Below are 20,607 nucleotides of genomic sequence, written 5' to 3'. Positions count from 1 at the left end.
ACCATGGAAAATCTAATTGCGCTTCGCCTTTTTTGAACATTCTCCTTTGTTGTTTGGTGTGAGATTTGGCATTAGTAAGATATTTTTCGTTTTTATTTTTGTTAGCTGTTGAAAATGTTTTCTACATTTCGCTGGAGACCAGGTGAATGTGATAGGTAATTCATGTGATGCCATCGTATCAAAATCAACGGCAGAAAAAGGCTTGCTGGAATTCAGCATCTCAATGGGGTGCAATTTCGGACTCTAACGGTTACATTTTACGTTAAAAATATTCGCCGAACACGAAAATATGAGCAGCAAAAGGACATTGGTTAAACAAAAAGTGACTTACGGGTCCGCGGGAGATGGAAATTTGCATGAAAGTGACGAAGATTTCTCAGGTAAACGAAACCCAACGAAACGAGTGTCGTTTGATAGCCATGAACTGAGCGACTCCGATTCTGATGCAGAGAATTCTCTTGGAAGGATTAATCGCTCCTCTGCAGGGCCAGCTGGTGATTCTCTTGACGGGTTGTTCAGAGAATCAAGTCCTAAAGACAGGCAACGATCTGAGGAGTCAATAAAAGGAAATTCGATAGAGAGGCAAGGCTCAAAAGATAAATATTCACGTCGCGAAGACAAAGGTATGTTTTTATTGACAAAAGTACGTAATTGACTGGATTATAGCGCTTTTAAACAACTATCTTTTTTTAACATTTGTTTGCACTTCAGTAGTTGGTGTAGTTCTGCTATACCACAAAGGTGGTCAGTCAGATCTGTCTGGACACTAGCAATTTTTGCTTACATGTAAATTGGAAATAAGAGAGGATGAGGTGTAAGAGAGTTTATTTCTCATATTGGCCTTATTCACATGGTAATCCCTCTTGAGTTATTTTTAGATTACTCTTGCTTTCAGAAATCCTAGAAGAGTATCAAAACAGCTAGTGCTGTAACACAGATTTTGCTCATGTGGTTAGACTAGAGGGCTTGGATTATGACACTCGACCGACTGACACTCGACCGATATGTTGGTTGACATATCAACAGACACTCGACAGCTATATCAACCGGGATATGTCAGTGGATATATCGACCGACATATTGGTCGAGTATTTGTCGATATATTGACCGACACTCGACCGATATATTAGTCGATATGTCAACCAAGAGTGGGTGTCCGATTGTCGGCCGACATGTCGATTGATAGGCTACCGACATTCCACCGATACTTCACTGATACTTGTGTACTGGTGATTGTAGTCTGAGTTGCAGACGTAATTTAACCTAGGTTAGTAACTTCCGCTGAGCAGCGTAGATATCCCTGTTCTACCTCCCCCCCCCCCCCCCCCACCCCCGCTTCTAAGAGACTTCTTTGTATAAACCGAGGTAAGATGAGAAGGGGTCTCAACAGTGCTCACGGTTTTGTTCAAGTTAACCATTTATTGCTTTCTAAATCATATGAAAAAACTTCGGGCGAACTAGCTTTAGGTCAGGGCGAAACGACTTGGGGCGAAACACACCTGGGGCAAAACAACCATAATTCAACACAGCATAGTCAATGAGTGTTGGTCAATATGTCGACCGATACAGCAGTCGAGGGGTGCACAAATTACACATGATCCGAGGGCTTTACATGCAGTTTCATCCTCTATGAAACATCCACCCATCCACAAAGGAAGCAGATGTCATGTCTGAAAATAACTCGAAGGGGATTACCTTGGAAATAAGGCCTACATAAACTCTCTTATCTTCTGTTCTCCTGTTAGAGGGCCTGGTGGTCTCATGGTCAGTGCACTTTACCTCTGGGTAGACAGGGTAGCCGATAGGCTGCGGAAAAAAAAGACAAATTTTGCGGGATTTACAGAGACAAATTTGTGGAAAAAATGGCAGATTTCACGGGAAATTCACAGGAATTTTCAGGGTAAATTTTGCTGAAAAACAATTGGTAAAAATGGTCAATTTCGTGGGAGTTTTCTGGGAAAATTTCGCTGGAAAGCGATCGGTTTTGCACTGATTTGACGAACATTGGTGGCTAAAGACAGCAATTTTGCCTTTTTTGGGGGGGAAAATGAAGAGCTTTAGCCTATGCAACAACAACAGCAACAGAAACACAGACTACTTATAAGTGTTGCTTTTGTAAACCTTGCCATTTTGCAAGAAAATTTGAGCAACTCGTTTGGACTATAGTACATGTTTGTATTTGTTTGACAACAAGGTTCTTTTCAACAGAAATCATTATTTGCTCTTTTAACAACAATGTGCTCAAGAAATGCATCAGTGGCAAAGCTATTTACATCATGGCCACAGTGAGTGGCCAGTTTTTCACAACATTAATCTAAGAACGCCTGGTAGTTTTTGGATGTTGTTTACTCGTTGCAGTGATGACGTGTCACGTTAAATTTGCAAGTTTACCGCAATTAAACAGTTCTAACAGCCAAGATAAGTTTCAAATATGTTGCACCAACATGTATTTGATGCAATATCCAGTGAATTTCATGGTATTTTGCATGTTTTTGTGAATTTCACAGGATTTCGTGGATTTACTTGAAATTCGCAGCTCCGTGATGGTGCAAAATATCAGAAGCCCTGGGTAGAGTAGTCAAGGACATTGCGTTGTGTTTTTGGTACCTGCAAACTTAATGCTGGGGGATAACCCAGCAATGGACTAGCATCCCATCCAGGGGGGAGTAGAAATACATTGTACTACTAGTCACTTCATGCTACTGAAACTGGGATAAGTACTGGCCTGATGGGCCATTTGGCTCGTATACAGACTTTACCTTACCTTTCTCATGTTGGAACAAGGTATAGAATTTAAGAAGTGATCATTTGAAATACAATTTACTTGTGCTATCTTCTTATGTCTTCATTTAGAACAACCACGACCTGCCCCAAGACCTCGTCCCACTATTGCAGCGAGAAGGTCTAATTTTGAAGGTCACTCAGTCACTACATCACAGCAATCATCAGATGAAGATAGTGACAATTTGTCTGCCATAACTTGGCCAATGAAAACAAAGGAAACAAAGGAAGCAAAAGACAGACACCCAGTTCCACCTCCAAGGACATCGCCACGACAACATCAAGAAAAGAGTTCATCATCTGACATGGTTTCACCTAGGCCTGTGCCAAGATCAAGGCCTCCTTTGTCCTCTAGAGAAGGAAACATGAAATTATTTCAGAAAGACCCAGATGTTGATGAATACGAAAGGACTAAGCATTTAGAGAGAGATTCTGGAGTTCACGAATATGAAAAGACTAAAAATACTCCAGATAAACCTATACCTCCTTTAAGAAGGAAAAAGACATTCGAAGAAACACAAGAAAATCACACTAGAGCCAAAATTCCCATAGTAAGAACTTCTACATTTGAGAATGATGGACCATTTCTGGATAAAAATGATACAGCAGAAATTGATCAAGCGGGAAACTTAAGACATGGCCAATCGCAGAAGGTTAAAGGTCGACCTCTGATTTCAGTAGCAAGGTCTGACTCTTCTGAGGAAAGTGAAGATGATTCAAGAAAGATTAATAGAACAGGTCTGGTTGGTAGTAAAAAGTATTTTGAGGAAGAGCAGAGTCACGACAGGACATTCGGAGACCCCAAGGAGGAATCTGTACCACCAAGGGTACCGCCAAAGCCATCGCCTCGAAGTCGCATGATGTTTGACAATTCTATGAAAAATCATGAACCATCTGAAGAGGAAGGCAATCATGTAAAATGCTCAGGAAGTACTCCTTTGTTGAAAAAATCGTCAAGTCTTGAGACACTGCCGTCCAAACAGGGTTCACTTGCAAACAAGAAAGCACTTTCTGGATCAAAAGAACAAGGGGTTCAGAAGGTACAACTGAAAAAAAGTCTCACTCCACAGAGACCCATGAGTGCTAAAAAAGGTTCCTTGATGACCAAGCTGAAGGCACAATCAGATATAACAAATACTTTTGAAGAGCATGTTCCTTCAACAGCAGAGAACATTATTGGAATCCAAGATGATAGAGTTTTTAAAAAGAAAGGTGCATCAGATTTTGATTCAGGTAATTAACAGAGCTAGAGTTCATGAAAGTACAGAGGTAAAAAATTAATGGTTGTAAAAAATGGTAAAATGACAGTCAACAATTCTATAAAAAAAACGTGAACCATTTGTAGGGGAAGGCAATCATACAGAAGGGCTTACATTTTTTTATTTCTAAATATTTGTACAGTGTGCATGTACCTACAGATATGACATCAATAACAAGTAGCATTTAGCTATTTCTAACTCACACACGGTGTTTTACTATGATCAACAGTGTACGTGTTAGTCTTCTGAAATGAAGTCACGTGTGCAGGCTGCAGAAATAAGTATGAACAGCTGCATTTATAGAGAGTGTACATGCATGTACATGTACTCGCCCAAATTATACTGAAAAATAATATCTGCTAATTCAAATGGAAGGGTCTGCTTTTTTCTGAAGCCCTTTGTAGAGTAAACAACCAACCGACCGTGTAGCCAACCCACTGACTGACCGACCAGCTGCTACTGACTCAATGACTGTTTCCATTTCTGGTGCTCACACTTCTATTCTAAAAAAAAAGGGTCTAGGACTGACTACACTGTAACTCACCTGTCTGACTGACTAACCAACTGGCTGACCCACTGACTGACCATTCAGCTGTCACTGACTGTATGATTGGCAGATTAACTAACCAACTGAATAATAGGTCAGTTGATACAAATTTATTATGTACGTGGCTTAATATTCCAGGTGGTGGTAGGTCAGGACCCCTAAGGGCCAACCAAGCAATTAGCACAATGACCCGATCACCACACCCTAGAGAAACACCTACAGACTTTTGGAGAGGCACTAAAAGTGCTACTCATGGCAGCACTTTAACACCAAAGAGATCCTCATCAATGACAAATTTAAGAGGTGCAAGTCCAGATTCCTGGAGTGAAATGGGCAGTGAGAGGGTATCACAAAATGGTGGCTTGATGGACACTGCAATAATACGTCAGGCAGTGTTTGACGAGTGGAGGACAAAGAAAAGTGAAAGATTGAAGGAACAGCTGGCCAGCAAGGCTGCTGAGAAGAAAAAGCTTGAGGAGAAAGAAAAGGAAGAACATGAACGTAAAAAAATGGTAAATTTAACAAACTGTGTACTTGTAATGGGACAAATGCATGGGTTATTGACCAACCATGTTTGGTTAAGTTGGCTGGATATTGGCCAAGTTCTTTTTTGCATGTTTATGGACTCAGACAGAGTCGAGGTCCATAAACATGCCAAAAAAGAAAGAGGTCAATATCCAGCCATCTTGACCGAACAAGCTTGCTCAATAAAGGATTTATTATATGGAATAAAAAATAAATTTTTCTTGCAGGACACAGCATGTGATCTTGAGTGGGCGAGATAGCACCATCTAGCCCGCTTGACTTGCTAATTTGTATTAAGAAGCCAACCTCAAACCTTTTTTAGGTTTTCCCTCCTTTTCACCAATGTTGGAATTTGTTTTCATTCAAAACTACTAAAACATTATAATTTTAGTTCTTTAACTCCCTCCAAATCTTTACACAATCCTTAGCTAAATTAAATGTGTGTGCTAAATACAACACTTCAAAACTCATTAAACTAAATACCATCACAAAATTAGGCTTATTGTGCAATGTTGTTAGGTAACTAAAAAGTTTTTTAAAATTTGTTTAATTTTTCCTAGGCAAAGAGAGCATTTGAATCCTGGAATGAACAGAAACAAGAAGAAAACAAAGGAAAGAATGCCAAGAAAAAAGAGTTGAGGGAAAAAGAGCTAGAAAAGCAAAAGGAGAAAAACCTTAAAGCTAGAGATGCCAAAAAGTACTTTGAATCTTGGAAAGCAAAGAAAGATGAAGAACTTAAAGAAGAACATCAGAAAAAGAAAGAGGAACAGCACAACAAGAAAAAGAAGGAAGAAGAAGAAAAGCAAGAAAAAACCTTGAGTGCACAAAAAGTTTATGAAAATTGGTGAGATGCTCTTATCAAATATACAGTCACGTAACTTTAGTTTAACTTAAACACTACAAACTACATGTATGGAGATATTTCAACAATTACAATTGTAACAGCTACATTATGGTGACTCCAAATGGCAAACTGCCCACTAGGAACATTCTACCTGATCTACAGGTTTAGGAAATAGCCAAAGAAAATGTGCTTTCCGATTGGTCTAAAATTGTGTTTCTATAACCCATTGGAAACACAGAACTATCATGAGCTGTTCACATGATGATGGTGCAAGCAAAGAGAATTTACATTTTGATGATGAAAGTACACTATTTGTTTTCTTTTTTTAGTTGCAACATTTTCTAAAACAAAAATAGAAAACGTGTTCTCCGTGTTTCTATTGAGTTATAGACTGAAACACTCCTGGAAGTTTGGGAGAACTTGAAAATGCTGTGGAAACACTTGCCTGTCACCTCATGTTCCCACAGCATTTCTCATTCTCCCAAACTTCCACTCATGTTTCTACATTGTATCCATAACTTGAGAAAAACATGGTACATGATTTTTATTTCTTAATTAATACACAATGAAAAGAATAATACCCTGGTGCACTAGCTGCTCGCTAGTTTCCAGTTGCACTGTATCGGTTATAAGAAAATATCTTCTAAGCTGAATTGGAAGGAAATTCAATTACAGGGAGTATGGGGTAAAGAACAAATTTGAGTCCCTGACAGGGATGTGACAGGAGTCAAGCCCATGTCCTTCTGCACTCCAGTCAGATGCTTTCATGTCAATCGATATGTACAATGTAAGCACATTAATTTTGAGACAAGTGAGGTGAATGTTAAGTCTATCCTGCCCAGTACATTTTGATATAACTACATTTGCTTTGCATCTTCAAGAGTGACTTGATATCCTTCCTTTCCACTAACTTGTAACTAATTCATGAGTTAGTGAAAGAATAATTATGCAGTTTGGCAACCTACATGTACAATGTAGGTATTTAATGCAAAATCGCTCAGCACCTTATACTCATGACACGAAAAGCCAAGTTAATGTTCGCAAATTTGAACCAACAAACCCATGGGTTCCAATTTCACTGAATTCTGTCACGTAGGAAAAAGAACAAGGATGAGAAGATAAAAGAAGAGTTGAAGAAAAAAAAGAAGGAAGGACTTGATAACACCATGAAGGAAGAAGAGGAGAAGTATGAGAGAAGTATTCAGTGTGCAGAACGGTATCAGGCTTGGGTGGAGAAAAAGGGGAAACCACAGAGAGGTCCTCCCCCACCAACACTGACACAAAGGTACTTGTATACCACTTCCCACAAAAGAAACAAGTAGTGCTACAGTATTTGCTTCCTTAAACTTAGACTAGCTTTAGATTTTTGTTAGAAATAAAGTTAACTATGCTTGCCAATATATCTCTACTGGCCGTAATGTAGATTCATAGGCATGCAATGCATACAGAGGGTTAATATAATCTTGCCATCAGCAGCCTTTGCATGTATTGCAAGTTTGTATGCAACACAAAAAATAAACGTAGCTACTAACAGTAATGTGCATCATTTTTTCCTACATGAGAACACTTTTCCTCTGCTGTAAAAAATATTAATGATCACCTTCAAGGAATGCTTACTTATTTTTAACAAAGTACATATACATTATAATTTTTTCGTTTACGAGTGTGAACAGATCACTTTGATTAAGTTATACCTTGGTCCCTGCGATAGTTATACAGAGCAACTTCAATGTCAAAACTAAAATATTGATTTAGACACTGACAAAACTTAGCAAAACAGCAAAATCTCTGTTTACAAAGCTGAAAGGGCTGTTTTGTTGGCACATTTGTAATCATTTAGCATGTTTACTTTGTCGATGTACGCAGTTGTAAAATTATGTGATCTGACATTTCGTTATCATATTGTTATCTTTAGGAGCTGGTGCCCAAGTGGCAGAAAGTCAAACAATTGCATTCCAGAAAAAGTTGGGGGTGTGATTCAGGCACCCTCTCCCAACAGATCACGAACCATGTCAGGATCATATTACTTCAAGACTAACAAGGTACTGGACATGCACCCCCATTTTAATACATAATTTTATTTAATAACCTATTTGGACAACCTCCCTAAAAGCTTGCATATCTGTTGTCATCATCCCTAGAGGGGTACTACAAGATCAAAGTGTCTTACCCAAAAATGACCCTGGCCAGATCTTTTTATCTGCACTCTGAAACACTAACAATAGTCAAGTCAGACACCTCTCAGATGATGTTTTGTTTTTGTTTTACTTTGTTTTGTTTTTTAACAAACCAGTCTGTAGTTTTCAAGAGCATTTAAAATAGTTGTGTTGTACAAAGTCAAGATTGCATTACAGCTATCAAAAAAATCTAGCAGAGATTTATGAAAATGAAATGGTAAAAAAAAAAAAAACTATGATAAACCAATCACATTTTCTTTTGTTTTCTTTCTGCAGTTTTAACCCACAAAATGATAACAGTGCTGGACTTGGCTAAAATGTGAACACATTTTAATATACCTGTTTTTTTGTTTTTTGTTTTATTCTGTATAGTACTATGGCTTACTTAGTTGTTTGTTATTTGTTTTATGACTCAGATGTTTAGAGCATCATTGAACATTATGGGAAATCACACTTAGTACAGTTATACTTTTAATTATTTATTGTTAATTTTATTTCAAACCAAATTCATGATCACTAGAAAAGTTGTAACATTATTGTAATTGTGACTTCAGTGGACTATTTTAAAACATATACCACTTCTAACATTATTATATATGTTGGACTAGTAAGCTAAGTTTATTAAATCATATAGTGTTCATTGGTGGTAAAATAAAAATTAATACCAGTACATATTTTTAAAAGGTCCATAATTTCAGAAACTGGTCAGCTGAAATGTTCTGTACATTGTAATACTGATGGTTAAAATCTCAGTAGATGTATTTAAATGTGTTTCAGTCAATTCATGATTCATTTTCAACAGAATGCATCAAACATATATTACTTATAACTAATACACATTGCTATTGTCAAAACATGTCAAAACAATTAAGCAAGATTATGAAAAGTAATTTTGCTTGATACCATGTACGTGATTTTGTAGTGTGGTATTGGGTGGGAGTCGTTCTAAAATTATACTAGGCTGCCCAACTCTCTGCCAAGACATGGGCACAACATCAGTATTGTAATCACTGGAGCTGTAAGTCAATATTTGTCTAGTAAAAGTGTATGTAGGGCACAAAGGAAATAAAATTTAACTGAGTTTGATAATAAGAGTGACTTTCATTGAAGTGAAACAGGTGCTGCAGTCTTAACACTTTGTTAGTCTGTAATTAGTAAACCCCTGAGAAAATTCATCACCTGAGGCGCTGTTGTACAGTAAAAACCTGCATAAAAGAACAAGTGGAGTAAGAACACTCAGGCTGAAATTTGGTCAAAAAAGTACCATATACATAAGAACACATTCAAGCTGAAAGATGAAAATTGTTCCTATATCAAAAAATTGGCTGCCAGTTAGATTAGAATAACAGTACTAAGTACACTACTGAGTAGATCAATATATGTGCTACACATTAACTAATTAAAATGTTGTGCTTGCACTTTGATTTCATCTGTTGGTAGTCTATCCAGTATTTAATTTTTAGAAACAATTTTAAGAACACCTTAAGACCATTTTCAGGCTGATTTTGCAGAAAACACGTGATATATAAGAACAAAATCAGCCTGAAACCCCAAAACCTGTGTTCTTTTATGTGGGTTCTTACTGTATCACAGAAAAGTCTGTTCTTTATGATTAATTTAAATTGGATATATGTTTGGGAAAGATAAAGGAAAAGACCACTTTGCCACAGTTCTTCATCATTTTTTTTTTTTTACTGATCATTGGGTTTTAGAAATATACAGCAATTATTACAGCTAATGATTAATTTTAGAGATTTGAACGTTACAAACAAAAGTTTGGACCTCTAGCTACCCATCCCAAATATTCTATTGGCCGTAAACAATAGATCAAAATCCTGCTGATCAAAATGTTCACAAATCTGTTATACCATGTGAACATGCTTGTTGATTGCCAATGTCGACAGTAATTCAAAATAACTCAATTATTGGCAGAATAAACGTCTCTGAGATATAAGAAATAATAAAAATAATCTATAATAAAAATAAATTTATTGAATTATATCCTTTACTCTATATTTTCATCACAACCTGCTGGGGTCAACTATCATTAATTTTTTATCAAGCTGTATGAGAGAAAGGTTTAAAGAGGTGCAAATGAGAGAGAGAGAAAAGCCAATCTGTTACACTTCTCAACAAAACACCTAAGAGTCCAACACCCATTCTTTTTACATTTTTAGACATGTGTGGCATACAGACCACATACAAGTAAGCATAAACGACAGCTACAAAAAAATTTATTCTCTATGTGCTTACAATTTGCTTGAGCAAGCTATGGTTTGGTGATTCCCAGTGATGAGATTATGTGAAAAATAAGAGCTTTTGTCCTGTGCTTAGAGTGAGGCCCTGTGAGGGCATTGCACCAACAAAAATTCAGCGTTGATGATCAAGCATGCCCTACAGTTGTCGGTGTTTTCATTGCAGCTTTCATCTTACAGTGCTGCAATCCATTTCTTGTGTTCCTGCCATGGTTTCCTCCTCTTCATTACCAGGAAATTCTTCTTCTAAGCCCTCTTCCACATTTTCCTTCAGCAGCTCCACCTGATAGTCAGAGCTGGAATGCTCAAAGTAACTGGTTATGTGATGCTGTCAAATACAAAATATTGCACCAAAAGTTGACTGAATGTTGTATAGGTTAATATACAACAAAGTGTCTGTGATTTAACAGTCATGATTCTTGTAGAGTAGGATCAAGTGTAAGTTACGTGCTAGGTGGGGTTCATCTCTCTAGATTTTACAGCACAACCAGAGGCGACTACCTTTTGCCTTTTTTCATATACATGAGCTTAAGTGCTGGGCACTCAGGATTTCATGGTTAGGGACTTTTGGATTTCATCCAGGACCACCCTATACAGCATAATGCACATCAAAGTACTGGTACATGTGTAAATGTTGTGTTAATTTGTTTCATTTGTTTACCTCTCTAGATGGCTTGATACAGCGAATCATGTAATCCAGCCTGAGTATTGTCCTTACCAAGAGGTCTTTGACCTAGAGAACACCAACAACAAAACTGTATACATGCAGTTGCAGAAAACATCACAAACTTATCATATTGCCATGTAAAATGTCCCTGTTCTTATTGGAAGCACGCTTTCTGAGCCTAACTTTGATTTGGAAGGATTAAGTGACTGGGTCCAGGCATACAGTGCTACATTACTCACTCTGGATAACATGCTTCTGGATCAAACATTTTAGAAATAAAAACAAATAACATGGATAGCAAGTTTCTCTTAACACTGTAGGCTATCCCCAGTGTTTTGCTGGGTTGCCCTAGCTTTTTGTTCGTAAAGTGCCTTATCCGAGAACACATCACAATGACACCAGAAAGAGTTTAACCATGTACAGGCCACCTTCTACACTCATAAATTTTATTTTCTTTACAGTTGCCTTAATTAGTAATTTTTTTTTCTGATAACAGGGCCTGATCCAGGATTTTATTTAAGGAAGATGTTTGGCAGTGCATGTTCCTCCAGTACAAGACAGATACAAGCAACATCAGATCCCATGGGGAATGCTGGGGGAAGGGAAACAATTTCTGCAAAATCTGATCTGCCTGTGTACTTAAGTTCAGTCCCTCTTATAGGACTTCAGCAGTTAAGAAACAAACTGAAACTTTGAATGGCAATGTTTATAGAGCAACTGTCACTATTTATTCTAACACACCTTTGTTCTGTTCATGAAAGCAGCCCTTGGGTCCTTGATTTCTCCATTCAATGTTCTCAGCTTATTGGTCAGCATTTCAAGAGGTGCCTGACACAGAGTGGAGAAAAAAATAGTCAGTTGCCAAAAAATGTACACAGGGAATTCTGCAAGAGCACAGAGTTTCTCCTCCCCCCAGTATTGGTCCACATAATAACATGCTGCTCCAGCTAGAGAGGTGTCCAACTGGGTGTCAGCTAAGGAGGCTTGCTCGGAAAAGTCGACTGAAAAAGGTTGTAACTCATTACTGTAAAATTGACCTATAATTCTTGGTGCAGAAAAGCCTTAACAATGCTCGTAAAGACACAAAGAAATTTTAAAATTAATTATAGTCAAACTGCCACTAACAGCCACCTCCCTACAACTGCCAACTTTCTACAACTGCCAGTTTTTTTTTGTTTTTTGTTTTCATCCCGGCGGACAATCCATACATTTTCTCTTATTTTAACCTCTCTACAACAGGCACCTCTCCACGATGAAGATGGCCACAAAAGCGTGTTCTAAACTACCAAAATAATCTTTCCACAACAGCCAGTTAATCAACAACTGATGAAAGGTGTAAACCCCATTTTATATTGTAAAAGCTCCCGAACCGTAACGTGCGTCGTTGATGTCTGTTTCTGTATGGTTTCTGTTTTCTTGATATATTTTAAATGTGTTTAATTAAGTATTTCAATGCTACACTAAGTATTTTTTTTTAATATAAAAATGTTGCCCATCCCCCCCCCCCCCCAAAAAAAAATACAGGTGTCATACTACACCTCTACCTCCCCATAACAGCCACTTTCATCTGTCACAAAGGTGGCTACTGTAGAGAGGTATGACTATGATTGTGCTGGTAAGAATTTTTAGGGGGCTGGTAAGAATGACTGTTGGTTTTGTTTGCCCCTTATTGGTAATGTGGGTCTGAATCATGTTTAGATGGCAGAATAATCCAATTTTGAAAGGATAGTCACACATGTTCCACTGAAGTTCCACAGATGCACCTGTTCCATATCCACCCACTGACTCACGAATTTCTTGTGCATACACAACAAAATCAATGTTAACCTGCTCTTGGACTGTTTAATAATAATTCTTACCCTTTCTCTAGATGGCAGGTCTTCACTTCCAACTGCAAGGCCCACAAATGAGATTATTGTGTGCAACAGAAAATAGTCTGACTCCTCTCCTGGTCTGATCATTGTTACAAGTTCTACCAACTTTGAAACCTGCATAAAAATGGGAAAAAAAATCAATATGCTGTTGTAACGAGTGTGGGGAATTTACCTGTAGTTCAACCTTAGGATTGAACCCAAGTCACTGGTATTAGGAGAGTAACCCTGACCAACTATATGTACCGGTGTTGACTCAAAATTGTGAGATAACTAATGTCACCTCTGAAGAAAGTGTCGGCCCCACAGAAAACTAAAAATTGCCCTAAAATTTAATAGCCCATTTCAGACCCAACTACCCCTTTCCCTTGGACAAACATAGGCACGCAAGGCGTGCAAGAGTTATTTTTTTGTGTGAAGTGTAGGAGATAGGAGCATTCATGGAGCTGTTTACAATAATGATTTGGTTAATTTGACAAGTTTTTTCGGTTACGATGTACAGCAAGAAAGAAACTGAGAATTTATGATGTACATGCAATGTTACATCGGTCATGGTAAGATAGCTAAATAGTAAGCCATGAAATGTTTGACTGAACAAACTACAGTAACCTGACACATCTCCAGATTAATGTAGATACCATCTTATTTCTAACAGGCAATTTGATTCGTTCTTTGATAAAACCCACACTGTGATTGGTGTGACACACGCACATGCATAACTCCCTCATTCACTGATCACAAAGCCCTTCCAACCCCCAAGAGGAATTTTTGCTCAAAAATACTCAAGTTAAATAAGAGACCTTTTTGCATTTTATACGAGTCGTAAGTTTACTCTTTTTACACAACACAACACAACACCACTTCACCAAAAACAGAAAGAAAGAGAAAAAAAAACCTCTCTGACATGTTGAAAATCTGATTTAATTAAATTGCACTTTAACTTGGTGCCACGCAGGCTTCAAGGAACATTTGAGCAGTTTTCATACTTTCTACCTTTAAAAATATCGGACTGAAATGAATGTCATCAAGTAAAACTATTAAACTGCTACTGCAGAGATGTAAAAAACGTCCAGAAATGAAAGCTTCTTTTTTGTTTAACATCTTAGAAACAATAGTTGATAACTTGTCAGCTCTAATTGAATTTACTCCCATATAAAAAACAAAAGTGTTAAGTTACCATTTGTAACTAAAGATAGCAAACATCTCATGGGAAAGAGTGGTTACGATTCGTCAGCTCTGATTGAATTTACTCCCTTATGAAAAACAAGAGTGTCAAATTACCCTTTGTGACTAAAAAATAAAAATATCTTGTTATATTTGCATCCAACAAGAACAAAACAACCATTACCTGCACTTACTATTGTAAATGTTAGAACTCTTTCAAATCTAAATACATGTAAATGTAGTCTCGTCTCCTCTAAAACATGTCCTTAGAACTACAAGCGACGATTCGTGACCTCTAATTGAATTTACTCCTTGTGAAAAACAAAAGTATCAAGTTACCGTTGTAACTAAAAATGAAAATATCTCGTTCAATTTGCATACTACTAACTCACGCACTGTTTCAAACCTCAAGGCTCATCTCGTTCATAACTAAAATCCTCAGACTAACCCACAGAAAATGTTGAAGTAAACCCAATATATGAATACTTCCTCCTCTTTTATAGAAGAATAAATATGGCCGTTCTGAACTCTATCGGGATCAAATCTTCCCACATACCATTTACCTTTACAACAAGAAATTTGATTGGCTGTTTATAGTAGATCCAATCTGATTGGTGTGACATACATACATCTCTCACTCACTCACTCACTCACTCATCCATTGACCCGTCCATAACATACCCGACGCGCCAACTAAGAGGTATTTTTTTTTACAAAAAAAATAACTCAAAAATTGACCTAGTTTAAAATTATCCCGACCTAAAATATTTAAACTGCTACAAATATACTGTGTGAAGGATAGAATATTATTGTAGATCCCATCTCACCTCCATGGTATCTGGAACTGTGACATTGCATCTCTCATCTACAAATCTCTTTCCAGTCTGTTCTTCTTTCCCAAACTTAAGTACTAACCAATGAACAAGTGTCAGACTAAGACGACGTTGAAGTTCAATGCCATAGGTTGAAGGTGGCTGAATTTGAACAAGATACAGAAGATTCCGGTGCTGTGTGCTCAGTTTTGCCACAATACTACACAGCTCTTTTACCTGGCATTCCAACATAAAAGATCAATTAATTTTTTGCGTGGGCAGCCTCTACAGGTATATAATGCTTTCCCCCCAGAGAATTAATTTAAGTCCGTGAGCATGCACTGTTTCAATTGCTCTTCCTTGCCAAGATGGTGGGTCCACTCATGTCAATAAAGTTGTTGCCAGTGCTTGAAAGTAACTTTAATACATTTGTATAATTTTACTGCAACTTTTTCATGAAGATGTGTTGTTAAAATTAAGTCCACAATAAAATGGCTGTTATTAATGACTTTGTAATACTCCTCTGCTAGGAATCAGGTGTTGTGTGTCTACACCTGTTTGAGTGAAAGCATCAACCTATTTTGTCTCACTCACTCAAACTTTGATTTGGATTACAAAGATGTCAGCAACAATAATAATTATGGTCACTTTAATGGTCACTTAGGCAGACTGCCTCTTGAATAGAATCCTCCCAACTGGTGTAATCTGTACAAGTATAAATCCCTTCCTCCAAATCTTTCAGATTATACATGTGTTAACATCCCAAGAGATCAGCCAAAACTCTGTACCTCATCAGGCCACTGTGTCGCTCCAAAACAGTTCAGCAATGCTGCAATGCACATCTCAATATCAAACACAATACTTTGAAGTCTTAAGTCCAATGCTATCCGACACATCAGCACCATGAGGTTCCTTAAGTCCTGAACTGTGTATGATAGAGGACACTTCTGAAGGCAGTGAGTAAGAAACTGTACAAGGTGCATTATATTTACAACAGGGAAACATTCAGACTGGGTTCCACCATTGACTGTTTCTTCTTCCATCTTGATTTCTTCTGAGGAATTCTCACTTGACAAAATGTCCTTTACATTTAATTGATCCACCACATCTCCAGGATAAAGTCTGGGTACCGTGGCACCACATGACAGCAACTCTTTTAGGAGTTTTTTGATACTAGGAACCCATGATGTTCCTCTGGAGTGTTGCGGAATATCCTCTCTGTTCTGCAATAAAAAGTACTAGCAAGATGATACCACCATGATGCACATTTTAGGATCTTGGTTTTCTGTTGTTCCTGCTTATTACTCGTAATAAGGTAATATGGTTTACTCCCCTGATTCCCTTTCCATTATTTAGCATCTGTAGCCTAAACTTATTGTTTATTTTCCGTTTATATTCGGTCATACATGTACCTTGTAAAAATAGTTCTTGTAAGAGTATAACAGAAGTGTCAACAAGGAGACGTCTGGAGTGAAAATAATCATGTCAAGAAATAGTTCAACAAATCTATACACTGTAGCTTATCTTGCCTCTAGCACTATCTTACCTCTGCAGCTGCCTCAAGCATAACCCAAAGGACTTGAAAAGATGAACTTATAATATGCTGATCTCTATGATGGCACATGATCTGAAACAGCCATTCGGCAACCTCTGGAGGGCAAGGCTTGTCCAAGTAGTGCTGCAGTATCCAACCCCCACAGAGCAACTCCTGAAGGTTACTATCTGATGCCAACATCAGCTTGGCCTCAAAAGTGTCACCTTCTGGTTGAGGAACCATTGACAGACAAGGAAAATCCTGTGACTAAATTCCGCGTACAACAAGAAAGGAGACAAGTGATGTTCAAGTTAAAGACCAACTTCAAACAATCCACGTATCACATGTTCTGTACTACACACAAACACTGTCATCATTACACAAAATGAATAACAATTATTATACAGGTGAACTGATGTTCAAGGGGTCTTTGAAGTTTGTAATAACTTGAGCAATAACTGAAATCTATTTTCCAGCAAGATCAGTCCCAACACACATTGGGTTGGAAATTGCATAAGATTTTGCTCAATCTCTCAGACAAGTCTCTATCCTTTATCTTGCTTGGTGCATTTGGAGAAATTTTTGGAGTTGTTGAATGCTTCAGATTTCAATGAATTTTAAGAATAGAACCTAAACAGTCTGACTCTATGCGATGTAGATAATATTTAAATAAGTCTTTGTTTCCAAGTGTAATTTAAGCCAGTACAGCTGTCTTTCAGCCAGTGAAATTACTGAGCAAGTCCCTCGCTACATGAACATCCCTAACACACCCGTCATAAAAACATCAGAAACTTACCGTAACATAGGGATGAAACATTGGGAAAATGTCCTCCCCTGGTAGTTCTTCAGAAAAGTCAGGCACCTCTCCAAGGAACCTTTTGATATCCTGCGGCAAGGTGCAGTCTCTCAGGTCACGCCCATCTGAATTCAAAGGACATAAATAACTGCAAGTTATTTCCTCAAGGGAGCATACCCCTAGTACTGGCAAGTAACTACTGCATTTCAATAACGTTAATCCATAAATTATAAGTTAATTTAAATCAGTAACTTGTCTTTGTATTTGTTTCAAGCTATGCTTTGTAAAGAGGTTAACTGATGGTCACTTTAGAGAGAGCTAATGTTAACATCGGAAATAAATGGTGTGACTCCAGCTAAAGATGTCCATTTCAGGGTACTACAGTACCGCTCAAAAGTAAGTTACCACCTCTCGTCTCGTTTCTCGCGAGACGAGACTCTCGCCTCGCGAGACGAGAGTCTCGTCTCGAGAGACGAGACTCTCGTCTCGCGAGAACCATTGAAGCGTATATTTTGGAATGAATTACAAGCAATTAGCTTGCGAGAAAACGATTAAATTCTCGCGACGCGGTGAAGTTTACCCTGCGAGAGCATCTGGTTTTGCAGGCTCTTGTTTCACACGCCACTTCAAGGGAGCCAACTTTAACTTACAAGCGAAAAACTTAAATGAAAGTGATGAAAAACGAACGGCAAAGACGTTCGCCGAAACTCGAGTTCGGCGGTCGCTTTAATTATTTCATTGCAGCGAGTTGACTTTGCGTAAATATGAACGACAGCTTTTAAGTGGAAACTTGCTTCGTAAGACCCAATACTATCATCGCAAATGAAGAAACTGAATGGAAACATTGCTTTTTATTCTCAAATCAAGACGTTGGTGAAAGTGCTTGAGCAATCGATGAGTAAAGTGTCAATAGTTTACGGATTATTTTTAGTCCGTAACGCAGTGAATTTGCATAAGTGTGCATGTCCTTTGAACTCGCTTTTGAATCGTAAAACCGTTGTTTTCATCCATAAAATTGAATGTAATCAGTCATAAAAATCGAAATATTAACCACCGGAAAGAGAACTTCGGTAAATCTGTACATGTTTCGTCTGACAGCGAGAAAGGAAGTGAATTTTTGATTACATAACAAATCGAAAACGTGACTTTGACTTTATGCACGCGTCCTTTGCTAAAATAACAATCGCACGTGGTAGAAGTGTTCAAAGAACTGGAACGTGAAATGGAACGCAGAAGACGTCAGTTTGAATACGGAAAGTTATGTTGATCCTAATTTCCTTGTTAAACGCGCTCACCAAGAGAGACAAAGTCTGTTGAGCGATTGATGGAAAGATTGCGATCCTTTAGTCAAATTAGTTGTGTTGATGTTGAACTCGCCTACATGTACATCGATCGATAAAAGGCTTTCGGAGAACCCTACAAACAAAGAGAAACGTTTAAAAAATGAAATGGCTTTATAGGAGTTTTTAATAGCAAATGCTGCGAGATAAGCTGTGTCACAGAGCTCGCTTAACTGCAAAGTTTGCTTCACAATAGGCTATTAAAATCTCGCGAGAAGTTCAGGCAACCGTACTTACAGTTTTTTAAAGCTCTTGCGAGACGAGACTCTCGTCTCGCGAGACGAAAGTCTCGTCTCTCGAGACGAGAGTCGCGTCTCTCGAGACAAGAATCTCGTCTCGCAAGAAGGTGGTAACTTACTTTTGAGCGGTACTGTACATGACCAATTCAGAGAGGGAGGAGTCAGTTATAAGGTGTCACAGTTTAGAGTGGTGTTTAGTGTGACGTTTGTACAATTTAGAGAGGGTTATTGTTTTGAGATATCTACTTGCAGGTACTAGGCTTAATATGTGATACACTCATGACAAAGCACTTCAACACAAAACTACAACAGAAGATGACTTTTCCACTACATGTATGAATATTTTCACATCTGTTAGTGTCTAATAAAATTGGTACCAAAAGTACTGTCAGTATTACAAGCAATCAAATACAGATAAATACATGTAAGAACAAAATTAATTTAAAATTTCATTTCTAGATGAAAAAACTAAAACAACTTTACACTAGATTTTAGGGGAATTGCACTGCCCAGATACGTCTAGTGAATCTCTTGGTAATGCACTCTTGCCAAGCTTACCATCTGTTAGTTCTTCCTCTGATTCAATATCACTGAAGGTGCTTGGTACTTGCATTTGAACAATGCCTCCATTTTCTATCCCTCTCTGTAATTCTGCTTCCATTTCAGCAAGCTCAGCATCTCTTTCCCTGTGCTTGGCCTTTTCAGCAATTAACTTGTCAAAGGAAAGTTTATATTTGATGCTCTTCTCTTCTTTGGCAGTAACATTCCCAATAACAGGGGATGGGGTTGCATAGGCCGGTGCTATTCCCTTTTCTGGAGTACGGATATCTGGTTTCATTTTTGCCTTTTCGGAGAGAAATCTTGGCGGTGTTAAAAGGTCCTCATCTGAAGAATCTGAACCATCGGGGAAAGCCCCATCATTTAAGTCCTCCTGAAAGTGTGCATCATTAAATGGCTTGCTGATCTGGTCACTTTCTTCACCACTGTCTTCTTCTTTGAGATCGTCACAACTGCTCTCTTGCTCTCCATCCTTAGCATCACAAGAACCAGACTCATCTGACAAGTCACAATCATTTGCAGTTTCATTGAATTGTGGATCATCTAATGGCTTGTTGACCTGGTCACTGTCCTTGCCATATTCTCCTTCCTGAAAGTCATCACAAACACCATCATGTCCTGTTTTTAAGAGATCATCAAAACCGCTTTTATTACATGTATCTGTATTCAAATTTTCAGTGTTTGACTTTAAACAACCCTGCAACTCAACTTCCTTTGTTAATGAGCCTGCTGATGGTGTGATATCACAGTCCTCGGTACATTTTCCGGCACTCAAAACAACACCAAAATCTTGTTCCTCTTCAAGGTCATTGCATCTGATACTTTCACCAGTGCTTGAATCTTCAGTTTTTGACTTCTGACTAACATTGTTATGTGTGCCTGATTCCTTGGTTAATGAGATTTCAGTTGAAACTATTAATTCGCTTTGGTTTTCACTTTCACTGTGTGAGTCACTGTTGCAAGAATCTGTAGGACTTCCTTCAAATGAATAATATGTGGTGTCAACTTCTTCACATGTTGAGTGGAAGGTTTCATCACAGTCCATGGCACTGGTTTCTGCTGTTGGACCCCTTTTGACTGATCTTCTATTCAAGCTAACCATAGGGCTTTTGTCTTCAAACATGGAGGACTCCCCTGGTGATAATGCTGCATGATTATTCACATGTGGAGCACTGCTGTCTAAGCTCAGCATTGTGCTACTGTCCTCAGAACCAGAACTGCTCTTTGCGATTTGAAGT

General features: G+C 38.1%; 2 protein-coding genes across 4 annotated transcripts in view; one reads left to right on the top strand and one right to left on the bottom strand.

Annotated features, from left to right (window-relative positions):
* Positions 1-7: 7 nt before the first annotated feature.
* Positions 8-9,225, top strand: LOC110061230 (uncharacterized). The gene is made up of 7 exons (XM_020768062.2): positions 8-623; positions 2,854-4,014; positions 4,726-5,099; positions 5,673-5,956; positions 7,053-7,241; positions 7,872-7,998; positions 8,410-9,225. The coding sequence occupies exons 1-7, from the start codon at positions 290-292 to the stop codon at positions 8,413-8,415; spliced, it is 2,475 nt and encodes an 824-aa protein (XP_020623721.1). The 5' UTR covers positions 8-289; the 3' UTR covers positions 8,416-9,225.
* An 886-nt stretch (positions 9,226-10,111) lies between these two features.
* Positions 10,112-20,607, bottom strand: part of LOC110061229 (SMC5-SMC6 complex localization factor protein 2-like) — a 12,266-nt gene continuing 1,770 nt past the window's right edge. For all 3 annotated transcript variants that reach the window (XM_020768060.2, XM_020768061.2, XM_089291432.1), the window contains 9 exons: positions 19,370-20,607; positions 17,233-17,357; positions 16,449-16,703; positions 15,691-16,125; positions 14,918-15,139; positions 12,915-13,043; positions 11,797-11,883; positions 11,050-11,121; positions 10,112-10,716 (listed from right to left, as the gene is read on the bottom strand). The exon at positions 19,370-20,607 is cut by the window's right edge and continues 88 nt beyond it. In XM_020768060.2, coding sequence (XP_020623719.2) covers positions 10,558-10,716; positions 11,050-11,121; positions 11,797-11,883; positions 12,915-13,043; positions 14,918-15,139; positions 15,691-16,125; positions 16,449-16,703; positions 17,233-17,357; positions 19,370-20,607 — 2,722 coding nt within the window. In that variant the 3' untranslated portion in view covers positions 10,112-10,557. The remainder of the gene's footprint in view (positions 10,717-11,049; positions 11,122-11,796; positions 11,884-12,914; positions 13,044-14,917; positions 15,140-15,690; positions 16,126-16,448; positions 16,704-17,232; positions 17,358-19,369) is intronic.

This window comes from Orbicella faveolata, unplaced genomic scaffold (genome assembly GCF_042242905.1).
Source record: "Orbicella faveolata isolate gen_17 unplaced genomic scaffold, um_ofav_v1 contig_1, whole genome shotgun sequence".
NCBI classification, from domain to species: Eukaryota; Metazoa; Cnidaria; class Anthozoa; order Scleractinia; family Merulinidae; genus Orbicella; species Orbicella faveolata.
Note: the sequence above shows the minus strand (reverse complement) of the source record. Positions and strands in the feature narration are given on the sequence as shown.